The sequence below is a fragment of the Ruditapes philippinarum genome, unplaced genomic scaffold (assembly GCF_026571515.1).
Source record: "Ruditapes philippinarum isolate M1 unplaced genomic scaffold, ASM2657151v2 ctg20000_1_1_1_1, whole genome shotgun sequence".
NCBI lineage: Eukaryota > Metazoa > Mollusca > Bivalvia > Venerida > Veneridae > Ruditapes > Ruditapes philippinarum.
Window position 1 is genome coordinate 1 of NW_026859388.1, and position 14,261 is coordinate 14,261.

At 33.1% G+C, this 14,261-nt stretch overlaps 1 protein-coding gene across 1 annotated transcript; it reads right to left on the reverse strand.

Annotated features, from left to right (window-relative positions):
* Nucleotides 1-1,931: 1,931 nt before the first annotated feature.
* On the reverse strand, nt 1,932-14,255 carry LOC132756330 (transcriptional repressor CTCFL-like). The gene is made up of 10 exons (XM_060747377.1): nt 14,220-14,255; nt 13,061-13,115; nt 11,997-12,119; nt 9,853-10,113; nt 7,283-7,830; nt 6,685-6,720; nt 6,255-6,353; nt 5,334-5,436; nt 2,844-3,013; nt 1,932-2,215 (listed from the first exon to the last, which is right to left on the reverse strand). Exons 2-10 carry the CDS (start codon nt 13,074-13,076, stop codon nt 1,949-1,951), a joined length of 1,623 nt encoding a protein of 540 aa, XP_060603360.1. The 5' UTR covers nt 13,077-13,115; nt 14,220-14,255; the 3' UTR covers nt 1,932-1,948.
* Between the last annotated feature and the right edge of the window lie 6 nt (nt 14,256-14,261).

Below are 14,261 nucleotides of genomic sequence, written 5' to 3' on the forward strand. Positions count from 1 at the left end.
TTTATGCAAGACCTTTCTCAAAATTCATTTTGAATTTTATTACATACATGTATTGTAATAACAAAGGCATAAATAACTAAGAGTGTAGATTTATAATACACACTTCTTCAGAAAACATTTTATCTAGTATAATAATTTTATAAATAACAAACATGTATAAATATAGGATATTGAATGAGTGAAGATTTTATTGAACAAATCAAATAAAATCATATTATGTGAACCACTAGTGTAATATAGTTTTTATTAAATGGCTTTAACACTCTTGCATCTTAATTAATGTCAAAAACATACATGTATTTATCATTTATGTATTTTGTAAATATGTCAAATACACGCATGAAAATTATCATTTTATTGTTTTTTTTTTAAAGTAATACAGCATCATTTAGAAGAAATTTAAGTGTATAATTCTATATCTCTGCTAGCTGAAGTTTACAAAATTGTTTAAGTTTTTGAAAAAAGTACAATTAAAAATTAGCTGTATGAAAGAAATATGTCTGTATATTTTCTTTACAGGTACTGGCACATGCACAAAATTATTGCTAAACAATTAAAACTAGTACTGTAATTTACTTAAAACGGTAGCATAATACTTTGTTCGAAAAATTTTTCATTTTGTTTACTTGCAATTTTTGTGTTTGACATTCTATTCTCTTGAGAATGGACTAGAAAATTACGGAAAGAACATAATTTTACACTTAATAAAAATAAATCATTAATAATCTTTTAGTTTAACAAAATCAACAATTTCATGTTAGGTAAAATCCTGTCATTTGAATGCTTTATAAAGTTGAGGTCTTATTGTATATTAATGAAAACAGAAGTCTATAAAACATAATGTACCAACTTGCTAAATTTAAAAGGTGAAAACAGGTAAACAGTATTGCCTTACTATCATGTTGTTGGTTTAGACATGAAAGTTACAGAGTGGCTGTCCTATCTAAAATCACATAACTATTGAACCAATCCAGCCTGCACATCTAGCTTTAAGTTACCAGACAAGGCCAAATACTGTTGACTGCTTAAATTTAGCATTTTGATAATAAAATCCATTTTACAACAAATCGTCTTTTTTAAAGTCCATTTCACAAATCTAGCAATGTAAACATTAATTTCATACCAATTTATACCACTTAACAAATGAAAACTTTTCAACAATTATGAACCTTCAGGCGCTATTTCAACTTTATACACTTCACCATTAATCTCAACAAAGTCTCCTGTAGCCAACTGACTTAATTGTTCCGTAGACACTTCAAATCCTTCATTACCTTCAGCTGATACTTCCTCTAAAGTGCCTTCATCCCTGATAATAGTTTCACTGGAATCAAAAACTTCTGCCCTCATTTCATTTCATGTGTTGAAACTATCTCTATAGTAAACCGAGGATACAATTTCGATGTCATATCATTATCCCATTCTGGTATTTCAAGTATTCCGGCCTGCTCAGCAAGAGCCTGTAATCCTTCAAAAGCTTCAGCAGCTTCATGTTCCTGCACTGAGGCGTGAAGAAATGTGCTAAATTGACCCTGAGGAGATACCATGCTGTGTTTCATTAGCGATGAATCCGAGACCAACATACGATTCCATTTCATCTGCCATTATGTTGTCAATTGTAATTTCTGCATGAAATGGTGCAGTGTCTTCCCCAGAGCCCGTCATGAATTCCATCTGAGCTGCGTCTCATCCATTGTCTGAGTTAGTGACAATATCTGACAAGCCATGACACTAGTGCAAAGCCGCTGCAGTTGCCCACATTGAAACGGTCTCTCTTTTGTATGTATCTCCTGAAGGATTGTTATAATTCTTTTTCTAGTAAAGATCTCGCGTGGTTTACGTTCTACTTCAACACCGTGCTGTGACTCATATGAACGCAAAACATGGCTCTTTCTGTGTTGCACGATACGTGCAAAGCCCACATTGAAACGGTCTCTCTTTTATGTGATTAACATATATGCCGTCGTAATCGGCTTACACAGTCTGTTACAAAACTACAATGCTCGCAAAACAGTTTTAATTCTGGTCCATTCTTATGGAACTTTTTGTGTTGTTTCAAATCTTTCTTACTGACAGTCATAAGTCCACAAACATCACAGGTGAATGCATTTAAGGCCCCTTCCTGTGGCATATGTCTCCTCTTTATATGATTTTTAAGGTCTGGGTCTTCGCTTGAACATACATAGTCACATAGAGGACACTGTACATTCTTCTCCTGTGAAAAAAAGAAACAAAATTAAAAAATTGCATGCATTAACACAGTATTCCTCCAAATTTGTGCTATTTTTCATGAAAAATTTGAAAATGTATGTAAAAGTTTAATGTTGTGAAGTGAACAAAGAAAGAAATTTACACATTGCAAATGACACTCCACATAAATAATCAGGAAAATATCAAAATATGTAAAAATAGCCCTTACTGCATAGGTCATACAGTTGAAATATGGTGATAAATACTGCAAAGTCATTAATTGCACACAACATGTAAATGATTACTTGAATCATTTTACTTCACTTTAAATTTTAGTACACTTCTCTAAAGTTATATATCTTGAAATATTTCCGTTCATTTGTAGGCATGCAGCTTTAAGAGAGATAAAATATACAATTACACATGAAGACATGGTCACTCATGGTCATTTGAAAACATCATTGACTTTGCTTCATCTTTTAGTAAATTATAAAAAAAATATTTTGAATACAAATGCAGTAGATTATGTTTAAAGGCATATTAGACCTTTCAACAAAATGAATTTTTGATGCTTAATGCCAGCATTTATTGTCTATCTACCATTTGGTTACACGAACAGACACATTGTAAAATCAAAATCTCTGTGTAGGTACCTCGTGTTTATATTTCAAATGCCTCTCCAGATGAATTTTCTGACGGAACAACATATTACAGTAGACACAGAGAAAGTTACGAACATCGTCATGAATCTGCATGTGTCTCTTTAAATTACTACTTGTAGCTGCCCTGTACGAACATTTATGACAGGCATGTGGGCGGATACCTGAAACAAAAAACAATTCATAACAAGAGGGCCATGATGGCCCTGAGGTCGCTCACCTGTAAATAGGCTCCCCCCACCCCCGGGCCAATTTTTACCCAAGGGCTTTTATTTGTTTATTTGAACAGACTTGGTAGACACCCATAAGAAGATGTTTCATGCTAAACATCTAAATCTAGCTCATTGGGTTTTTTAAAAGAAGATTTTTAAAGCTTTTACTATACACATATAGTTAAAAACAATGACATCCCTGGGGCAGGGCCAGTTTTGACCCCCGGGCTTTTATTTGAACAAACTTTGTAGATATTTACTTAAAGATGTTTCATGCTTAATATCTAAACTCTAGCTATTTGGTTTTTTTCAAAGAAGATTTTTAAGTTTTTGCTATACACATATAAGGAAAATCAATGACCCCCCCACCCGGGCGGGGCCAGTTTTGACCCCAGGGCTTTTATTTGAACATACTTGGTAGACACCCATTAGAACATGTTTCATGCTAAATATCTTAACTCTAGCTCTTTGAGTTCTTTAAAAGAAGATTTTTGAAGTTTTTACTATATGCATATAGGGAAAATCAATGACCCCCTGGGGCGGGGCCAATTTTGACCCCAGGGCTTTTATTTGAACAAACTTGGTAGACACTTATTATTAGATGTTTCATGCTAAATATCTTAGCTCTAGCTCTTTGGGTTCTTTAAAAGAAGATTTTTTAAGTTTTTACTATATGCATATAGGGAAAATCTATGACCCCCTGGGGCGGGTTCAATTTTGACCCTAGGACTTTTATTTGAACAAACTTGGTAGACACTCACTAGAAGATGTTTCATGCCAAATATCTAAGCTCTAGCTCTTATGGTTCTTTAAAAGAAGATTTTTTAAGTTTTTACTATATGCATATAGGGAAAATCAATGACCCCCCGGGGCGGGGCCAATTTTGACCACAGGGCTTTAATTTGAACAAACTTGGTAGACATTCACTAGAAGATGTTTCATGCTTAATATCTAAGCTCTAGCTCTCACGGTTCTTTAAAAGAAGATTTTTTAAGTTTTTACTATATGTATATAAGGAAAATCAATGACCCCCGGGGCGGGGCCAATTTTGACCCCAGGGCTTTTATTTGAACAAACTTGGTAGACACTCACTAGAAGATGTTTCATGCCAAATATCTTAGCTCTAGCTCTTTGGGTTCTTTTAAAGAAGATTTTTTAAGTTTTTACTATATGCATATAGGGAAAATGAATGACCCCCTGGGGGGGGGGGCAATTTTGACCCCAGGGCTTTTATTTGAACAAACTTGGTAGACACTCACTAGAAGATGTTTCATGCCAAATATCTAAGCTCTAGCTCTTAGGGTTGTTTAAAAGAAGATATTAAAAGATTTTTCTTTCGGTTGCCATGGCAACCAGAGTTCTGCATGGAATTAAATTCTTTGAACAATTTTTAAAGGTGACCACCAAAGGAACATTCCTGTGAAGTTTGGATGAAATTGGCTCAGTGGTTAATGAGGAGATGTCATTTAAAGCAAAAGTTTACGGACGGACGACGGCCGGACGCCGGACGAAAAGCGATCACAAAAGCTCACCCTGTCACTTTGTGACAGGTGAGCTAAAAAGCCATGAAGTAACAAATAAAATGTCAGTTAACTCATGCATCTTTCCAATTGTATGTAAACATTTTGTTTCCACATTGTTACAGCATATCAACGTTTTTTTTGTTTTTTTTTTGTTTCCTGTGCCAGTTTTGTTGTATCAACATGTCAGAAACTTAAGTTATGGATAGATCCCAATATGACTCTTACCTGTCTTATTAAAATTATCAGATTATTTGCATTTTACAACAACAGTTTTTTTAACAAAAGAACACATGTCAATGTTTGAGGTAAAAATTTATTTTTTATACAAATAAAAAGTCTGAGTAGGGATCAATCAATTGAATGAGATTTTGTTAATTATTACCAGTACTAGCCTTTATTAAACCTCTCCTACTTGCTATTTTATTGAACCATAAATTCAGATTTTTTTACATCATTGTTTCATTTCTAGCAAGTTTCATAAAAGTCATTGCAGTGTCACATTTAGAAAAAGATGTCATTTAAAGATTATTTCTATTTTTTTACCATGTTGCTCAACTGACTGAAACAATTTAAGCTATTTCTTTTATAAAGAACCACCATCTGACCAGTAACTCATTGGGAGATGCCTGACAAAGCTTAAATTTTTCATTGTAATTAAAGCACTATTATTTGGAGGCGCATAAAAAGTAATAAATCCTACAAGCATATTTCTTTATAATGGTTTCCCTAATAAATGAAACATTACTTACCCAGATGTTTTCTCCTGTGTTTAAACCAGTTTCCTCTATTTTCTGTCTTATGTCCACAGTCGACACAGAAATACATTCCATCAGTATCCATAGTTACTTCCTCCTATGACATAACACATACAAAACAACTTTAGGGTTTCATTATCAGAATTACTGTAATATAAATGATATCATGTATGAATGTTGTCAAATCATTTTAAAGTAAGATTTTTTTTGGGTGATTAGGTGACTTTCCAGGCAGATCATGTGCCTATTCTTGTATTATTTTAGGCACAAGCAATCTCTTGAGTAAACCCGTTTGTTTCTCTGGTTTTTAAGCACAAACTTTTGGTCATATCTCAGCAGCCAACCCATATAACCAGCATTCCTGGATAGCTAACTACATTTGTACAGGTAGTAATTACCTAATTCTCCATAAGTGACGAACTACTAATCACATAATGATTTCTGAATCAGTGGTGAAAGGCAAATGACCATTTAGACTCCATGTCCGAGATCAAATGTCACAAAGAAATTACGCAATGTCTAAGGATTGAACCAGGTACCACTGGTTTACTAATCTGATATCTCCCTATTCAACTAAGCTGGCTCTTGAGTAAAACATTGTACTTTAGTTTGCTAGCCAAGTACAATTAATTATAAAATCACAACTGAGGAAATATACTGGAGACTAAAATACTGCTTTTCACAGTTTTATTAAGTGTTTGGGTTGTCTCTCTAGCACTCTGTGGCTATAATTTTATATATAAAAGAAATCCATAAAAATGTCCATTCATTTGAATCACCAGTCACTTAAATACTAGGATGCCTACCCCTTCTGCATCCCAAATTTAAAATAATTTAATTAAATAATAAAGATATTGATCTATGACAGCTGAATAAGTTAATTTCATTAAACCAGTCCCAGTATATAAGACTTACCCCTAGTGGTGTTTTCTCCTTTTTAGGTCTAGGTTGAAGCTGCTTCACCTCAGAACCTTCTGGCAAACGTACCACTATATATTCCTGATAAGGTGCATCCTATAAACATAATGTTTAATAACAAGGTGCATCCTATAAACATAATGTTTAATAATAACATTTGTTCAATTCTTATATCTGTGAAAATAATCAGTCAGGCTTATCAGCCTTAGTGATAATATTCCTACGCATTTGAACTCAATTCGTGCATTATTCTACAACAATGCACTCAAATATAATTTCCTATTTAGTTGAAAAAGCATGAATAAGCACCCGGCTAACTTGGCTCAAAACAAGCCCATCAAATCTTTAAATTGAAATTTGGTGAGCATTTTATGGCAATTACCAAAATTTTAAAAACACCTTTTATCTTTGTATATAAAAAAATTACCTTCTTTCTACCAATTTCTTCCAATGTTATCCCTTCCTGCAATCATAATGTTTATTGATTATTTGTTGGCTTGTATTATACATGTAATTATAACAAGTTATTAACTGGTATAATTTTTATCAAGAAAACATTGAACAAAAGATTCATAAAACAATGAAACAGTAGTCAACATAAAATCACTAAACTTGTATACATTTTACTTCATTTTAAACATTAGTTTGCAGATTTTATAAATAATGATGCCATACATGTATGTATCTTCCCTTACAATCATCTAATTTTTTAAACTTTAACCTATTATGTAAAACATTTATTCTAGCTTAATTTTGATGAAAGCTTAAAGCTATTTGAAAAACTATTCTGTCCAGTTCCTGTGGTAAACCAGTACAGGTGTCATAAGAGGAAATACATGTTATACTGGCGACCCATCTTGGGCTGGCACAAACAGCTTTTATGCTTGTCCTTTACCAGACAGGCAACCCCTTTATGGTCTGATTACTATGTTAATTTACTCCCAAAGATTATGAATGCCAAAATACATGTATTCAATTGTTTCATTACCATTGTTTCTTTCTTCAATATATAAATAAAAATTTACCTCTTCCTCTTCATCATCATCCATATCTGCTTCATTATCTTCAGTGTTTGTACCGGTCGTCTTGGAAACAACTGTAACAGAGCTTTCACTTTTCTCACTACCCTGTATCTCAGATTTCTCATAGGCACGGACTGGTGTAACTTTCACTTCCGGAAGTTTCATTACGCTTGGGTTGATTCTGACATTGTACGGATACTTCTTAGACGGTTGGGGCAGTGATTTTCCTACAACAGAAGCCCGAATTACAGACGGGGCTTTACTTCCAATACTTTTAACTAAATGGTCATTAATACTTGTCCTGGACGTTTTCATTTTCTCTAAAGTTTTAGAAACAGCTGCTTCCTTAATCTGCATTATAACAATTTCCCCTCCTGACGCCAGCTTCTCTACAGTCACAGTGGCATTTTCTGGTATCTGGGAGTTGTCTAGACCATCTATATGTAGAATACCATCTTCATGAACCTCTGATGTACTCATAATCACGTTACTGTCAGAAGAGACAACTGGTGCTCCCTCTGACCATACAGTGACCTCCCCTGAGTGTCTTTCTGTTAAAATACAAAAACACGAAATAAATAACCTTTTTAACAAATTAATCATAGAAGTTGAAGAATCCAACTTTCATATCCATGAATCAAAACACACTAGCAGCATGAAACCATGTATTAACAACATACTTAACTTTATTTCTTATGTCTGTATTGATTTTAAATGATGAACTTAATAACTTTTTTATTTTTTGTGGAGCAAACATATTTACTGTGAACATCGCATTTTTATTGATTGGGTCAAAGATGCTCAACATAAAGCTTGACCTCACATTACATAATATTTGGAAAACATGTACATCATTTATAGTGATGCATTGATAATACAGAGTTTGAGTATACACAGGCCTTTCTTCCTCTATTTTGGGAAAATGCCACATGGCAAATTTGGGAAATTTGTGTCATAAAATTTTCCAATTTGGGAAAAAAAGTGAAATTTGTCAATTTGGGAAAATATGCTCTAAGCATTCAAAGCGTTACAATTGTTAAAATAAATCTAAATAAATCTTACTGAAACTGTTCAGCTTTTTCTGTCATATCAAAAGTACAAGCCAGGCTAAAATGTGTACAAATGTAAAACTGTTATCACTTAAAAATCCTGTTTTAATTCACAAAACATGAAATATTCAGTAAATTTGAGGATCAGGCCTTCCGTAACACTATTTTGCGACACCAAAATTGAAAATGCTGTACTTTTTCTTTCAAATTGCCGACTTCTAGATTGGGAATTTTTTTTTTTGGATTGGGAAAAAAAACAACATATGTAATTTGGATGGGGAATGCGATATTTGGACCCGTGGTATAGGGGAAAAAAGGCCTGATACATTATTTAGCCTTGATAATAAAGAATTTTGAAGCTTATTTGAAACTCTTGAGTCCACTACCTTAAATTAATTCTGACCTTTTCATTTTCAGAATTTAACATTTGAAATCTTTATTCTATATGATTACCGTAAACATTTAACATTTTTGGGATTATTGAAATATCAGCATATAATTAACCTTTTCCCTTATGTAAGCGTGTTTCGACGGCTTTTTGTCCCCACCCCTTTTGAGGGCTCAAACACTGAAAGAATGCCATATCAAGGCCCCTAACACTGTTTTTCGTTAAAAAAAGTGACCACTTTTTCGGCGCTGTCCCCAATCCAAATATTACATCAGGGGGTTGCCAGAAGGGGGATGTGCCCCCTTCTGTTTGGGGGGTTTGAAGGGGGGCGGAGTCCCCCTCATCTCCAAGAAAATTTTGGACATGTGACAGGCTAAAAATGGCCTCAGGTCTATCTTAGGATAACTAGTAACCGACGCTGAAAAGCCTTTTACTCTATCTCAATTCATTGAGAAGTTGCAGCACTTTGAAATCAGTTTTGATGGAAAAAAACATTGCAAAATAGTGATTTTTGGCAATTTTGAGACGTCCCCCCATTGCCATGGTAACAGGAAATTTACCATTGAGCATGCTGTTACAGAGGCTATGGTGTAGTCAACATTTGTGCCAAGTTTTATTAGTATTGAAGCATTTTTCACAGTTTCATAGCAGTTTGAACTTGTTACAGGAGGCTTTTCAATGAAAACGGCCATTTTTCGCAATATGCTCATGGGGTAAAAGGTTAAAGGCTCATTATGTCCCAGTATGTTTTTTTCCCCAAAAAACTTTTTAAGTCTTTTGTCCCATTACAGTTTAATGGCCAACTACCTGAAGCATCTTTTGCTTCTAGTGCTTTTTGGAAATTTGTACGATTATCAAAACTCATGTTTACTCTTTCTAAAGAATGAAAATTTTATTCATTTCTGAGTCTTAATGTGCCTTTAACTTGAGAATTTCTTGACTAAAATTATAATGTTATTTAAAATGTTTTTGTTCCATGAAACTTTTTAAGGAAACTAAACAGTCTTAATTATTCATTTCTTTTTTTTTAACAATTTGATTTGTATCATTTTCACTTTTAAAGAAAACTTTGCTTAACTGCAGTATGTCTAGTTCTAAATAGCTACATAAGAAAATGCTGCATAATGTTAGGATACCTTCTGACCCTGAGTAAACTATTGTTCCGCCATTGTCAGAACCCTCTGCCACAGTCTGTCCATTTTCCTCCATAGACTGGTCAACATTTACTTGCACAGACTGGGCACCTGCTACTTCTTTTACAGACTGGTTTACAGCTGATATTTCAGGTAGAGATACAGACTGAGTTGACTGGTTCCCAGATGTTAACTCTGGAAATGATACAGTCTGCATAGGTATTATTTCAATTTGACTAGCAGATGATGGCTGTACTAATTCACCTGCAAGAAAAAGTATTTCATTAACAATAAATTTACATACAGCTTTTACATCAGGCTAGGTTTTAATTGAGTCAATGTTATAAATTTCCTAAACACATACCAACGCATTAACAAATGTAATATACAACAAAAGTTACATTTTCAAAAACAAAATTATGTGTATCAACTTTTCACTATACAATTTTTTACTAATAGAAACAATTCTTTACCTGAACTGTTAAATGATGAACAAGCATTAAAACATTAGATAAAGTATCCTAAATTATTTAATTAATATCAAAGTAGTTACAGCACAACTTCCAAACTTTAAAAAAATTAACAACAAATGTCAAGATAATACCTTATCACATACCTGTGCCGATTTTGTGACTCCATACAAACAATATTGCATGGCTGTGCATATACACTGACGAAATATCATTTTCGTTATAGAAACATTGTAAAAATGCGCTTAATGTTAGCTTTTCACTATTGGCACATCAATGAAAAATGATTGTATTGCACTTTAAACAGTCTTTATTTTAGGTGTGATAAATAGAATATTATATTCGTGTAAGTTCACAACTGAATTTTTTGTACTCTTTGAATAAAATAATATTTTGCTTGCCAGAAGCTCACAAACAAGAGCTGTCCGTAAGACAGCGCGCTCGACTTTTTTATTGCTTGCCAATAAAAAAAGTTTTTGCAGTAAAAGGCAATACAAGAATCTCTGTATTTTTAAAGTGAACAATGGCCATGAGCATTAAGATATTTAGTGAAGAATTATTTTATTATGACATAATTTATGGTAAAGTGAACAAGTGGATAGGAATGAATTTTTTTAGATTTTTTAAGTTTTTTAGTGCTTGCCTATAATACAAAACATTGACAGTTAAGGGCCATAATTCAAATAAAATCTTTGACAGAATTACCTTCTCCTGGACATGTTTGGGAATCATGATTGTAAACAAGTATTCCAACTTTCAAATTAATATCTCAAACAGTTCAGTCAAAAAAGTGGACTGGTACTAAAAACTTAACCAAGATTCTAAGTCGATAAAAGGCCTTAATTTTTAAAACAAATCCTTGACAGAGTTACCTTCTCTTGCGTACAGATGGGGGTAATGATGTGAAATAGCATTAAAAGTTTCAAAGCAATATCTCAAAGGGTTAAGGCAATAAGTGGATTTTACCCATATTCAATGTATTTTCTAAGTCAAAAAGGGGCATAATTCTGTCAAAAACCTTGACAGAGTTATGTCCTCTGGTCTGTTGATGAAGGTCGTGATGGTAAACAAGTATGGTCAGTTTCAAAGCAATACCTCCAATGGTTTTGAAATAAAGTGAGGTGGTACAAAAAACTTAACCAAGCTCAATACACTTTCTAAGTCAAAAAAGGGCCATAATTCTGTCAAAAACCTTGACAGAGTTATGTACTCTTGTCTGTAGATGGAGGTTATGATGGTGAACAAGTATGGTAAGCTTCAAAGCCATACTTGTAATACTTCTGAAATAAAGTGGGGTGGTACGAAAAACTTAACCAAGGTGTGACGCCAACGCCGACGCCGACGCCGGGGCGAGTAGGATAGCTCCCCTTTTCATAGAAAAGTCGAGCTAAAAATAACTTTATTCAACTTATCAATAAATTCAGTATTGAAACTACACGCATTAAATTTCCACTATATATCAATACAATAAAATGTAACTCTTGTCAAGTAGATGAAAGCTGACAGACAAAACTGACAGTAAGAAAAATCTGTATCTGACTTATTTGGTCCATCAATGCTTAAAAACGAACTTACAATCATTGAACCATATCTAACATTAAATTAATCCAAGACAGTGTTACTAATCACTCAAGTACTGAAAATTATCAATCTTGTAAAAAAACTGTTCATATTTACCAGTGACAGTATCCAATGTAACCTCTTCCCCATAAATCTCTTTATTGAATGCTTCTGTACTGATCTCTACAATTTGAGTTGGGCTATCAGTTTTTACCGGATAGTCTATGTACCCATGTAAAACTGTAAAAAAATGAAGAAAAAAAACTATAATGTATCCATGTTTCAAATAGTGCCTGAAGCAAAAATTAAGTATTTTTCAAGGGCTTGTTTCAAGCCTGTAAATCAAATTTAAGGTCATACATAAACATCAAAATTTTAAAATTGTGTAGCCAAAAGTAATAAGTCAAGACACACAGTCGCAGCTTTCCAAATCAGTTCAAATGGTCCCATTATCATTGTTGCACTATAGATATTATACAGTGGGACAAAAAAAAACTTTTTTTTTCTGGAATGTTCACATAATTATAAATATGCTATTGTTATAGGACTGAAAAAAATAGATAACTTGACAGGGAATCAAATACCAGACTCATAGAATACTGTTCTGTTGCTCAACCATGCTGACTGCATACTCATTTTTTAACAAATATGTGAACAGTTCAATAACTAAGATAATTATTCAAAAATGTATTCTATTTATGAGTAAAGTAATTGCTTAAAATATGGTCTCAAGCAAATAGCACAAAGAGTGTGCAGCATTTATTCCACATCATAAGTCTTGCAATCCACTACAGGCATACCATATTTTTAAGCCACTATATTGTACCACCCTCTCAGGTACACATTTACATCATAGAAGAAAAGGTATGTATATTATAATCAATTCTTTTGCTCAAGGAAATTAGCTGTCACCCACTTTAGCTTATAGGAATTTATTTTTAGTTTGTGTTGGCAGCTTATTGTATGTTATCTGAAACACTCTGGAATCCCTTCCTGGAACCAACCAGTACTAAGCAAGGAGTGTAAAGTTTCTTACTAATAGAAACAATGGCTTGCCCCTAGTGTGATTTAAACCCAACCAGCCAGCGGTCCTAAGTCTAGTCTGACCCATTAACCACTTAGCTACGCCACCATCCACTTTAACTATACAATGTTTTAATGGACATATAAAGATAACATACCTCTAGGTTGCTGCATCACAGATGACGTCTCATTTAGCTCTTCGTCTGAAGACCCCTGTAATTGAAACATACAGGTAGTCTTATAATTTGGTCTGTTTAATGATGAAATTAATCAAATTTAATGATATCATGCATGTTTGTTCAGTAATGTAATATTAAATACCAGTAAATTTTTTTTAGATTTCTGTTATTACTTAAGTGTTTTGTATTTTAACGCTGTTGTCCATGACATAGGGACAACCCTCGTACATTTATCATTCATATCAATGTAAACAGCAAACCACACATAGTCTTCTCAGACAATGATTTAATAGGTTGACCCTTTCTGACGCTATTCATTGCCAACACTGATATGACAAACTTCATATTGACACCAGCATCGTCTCCTTAGCCTTCATCAGCCCTAAAGCTGGTAGAGGGTAATAGATATTAACTTAGCTACAGTAATATGAAAATTTTAGGGTTCACTATTAGCCGTTTTAGCAATTTGCTAATATTTATCTATTTTCACTACAAAAATCACGATTTGAGTTCTAGAAATGTTATGCTATTTCAATAACATTTTGTATGAAATTGGAAATAAATTAAATAAATAAATTTGGCAAAAAACAAAATTTTCAACCAGGGTTAGCCCTGAATTAGTTAAGGTTCGTACAGACATACAAAAACAAAATACAAGGTATTTTTAAACACTTTTTTATCATGTTTTCCTAATTTTCAAGCACAATTTGTTGCATGTTCATCGACACTATCCTCAACCAAAGGATAGTTTTTTAGCTATTTCTTTGTTGAATACACATTTTCAATAAACAATTTTACAATTTCTATTGAAGAACAAAGGAATTACATGTAGTTCATTATAATCAATAGCAATTCTTCACCTTACTGTTACATTGGGCCAACATTTCAGTGATTTTGGTACTAATTTGAATCAGTTTTTTGTTTTGTTTTTGTTTTTTTGTGTTAAATATCGGTTTTTACTAACACTGTTTTTCAAGCATTTTCAAGCACATTTTCAGCAAATTTAAGCACTTTTTAAGTGTTTTTCAAGCATTTTTAAGCACTGTTTAGAAAGGAACTCAAATCTAAGCACTTTTTAAGACTGTACAAACCCTTATAATGTCATAGTTAATAATTATCAAAAGACATAAAGACTAACCTGTTGCCGTGATGGAATTGTGAATTTGGTATGAGAATTTCT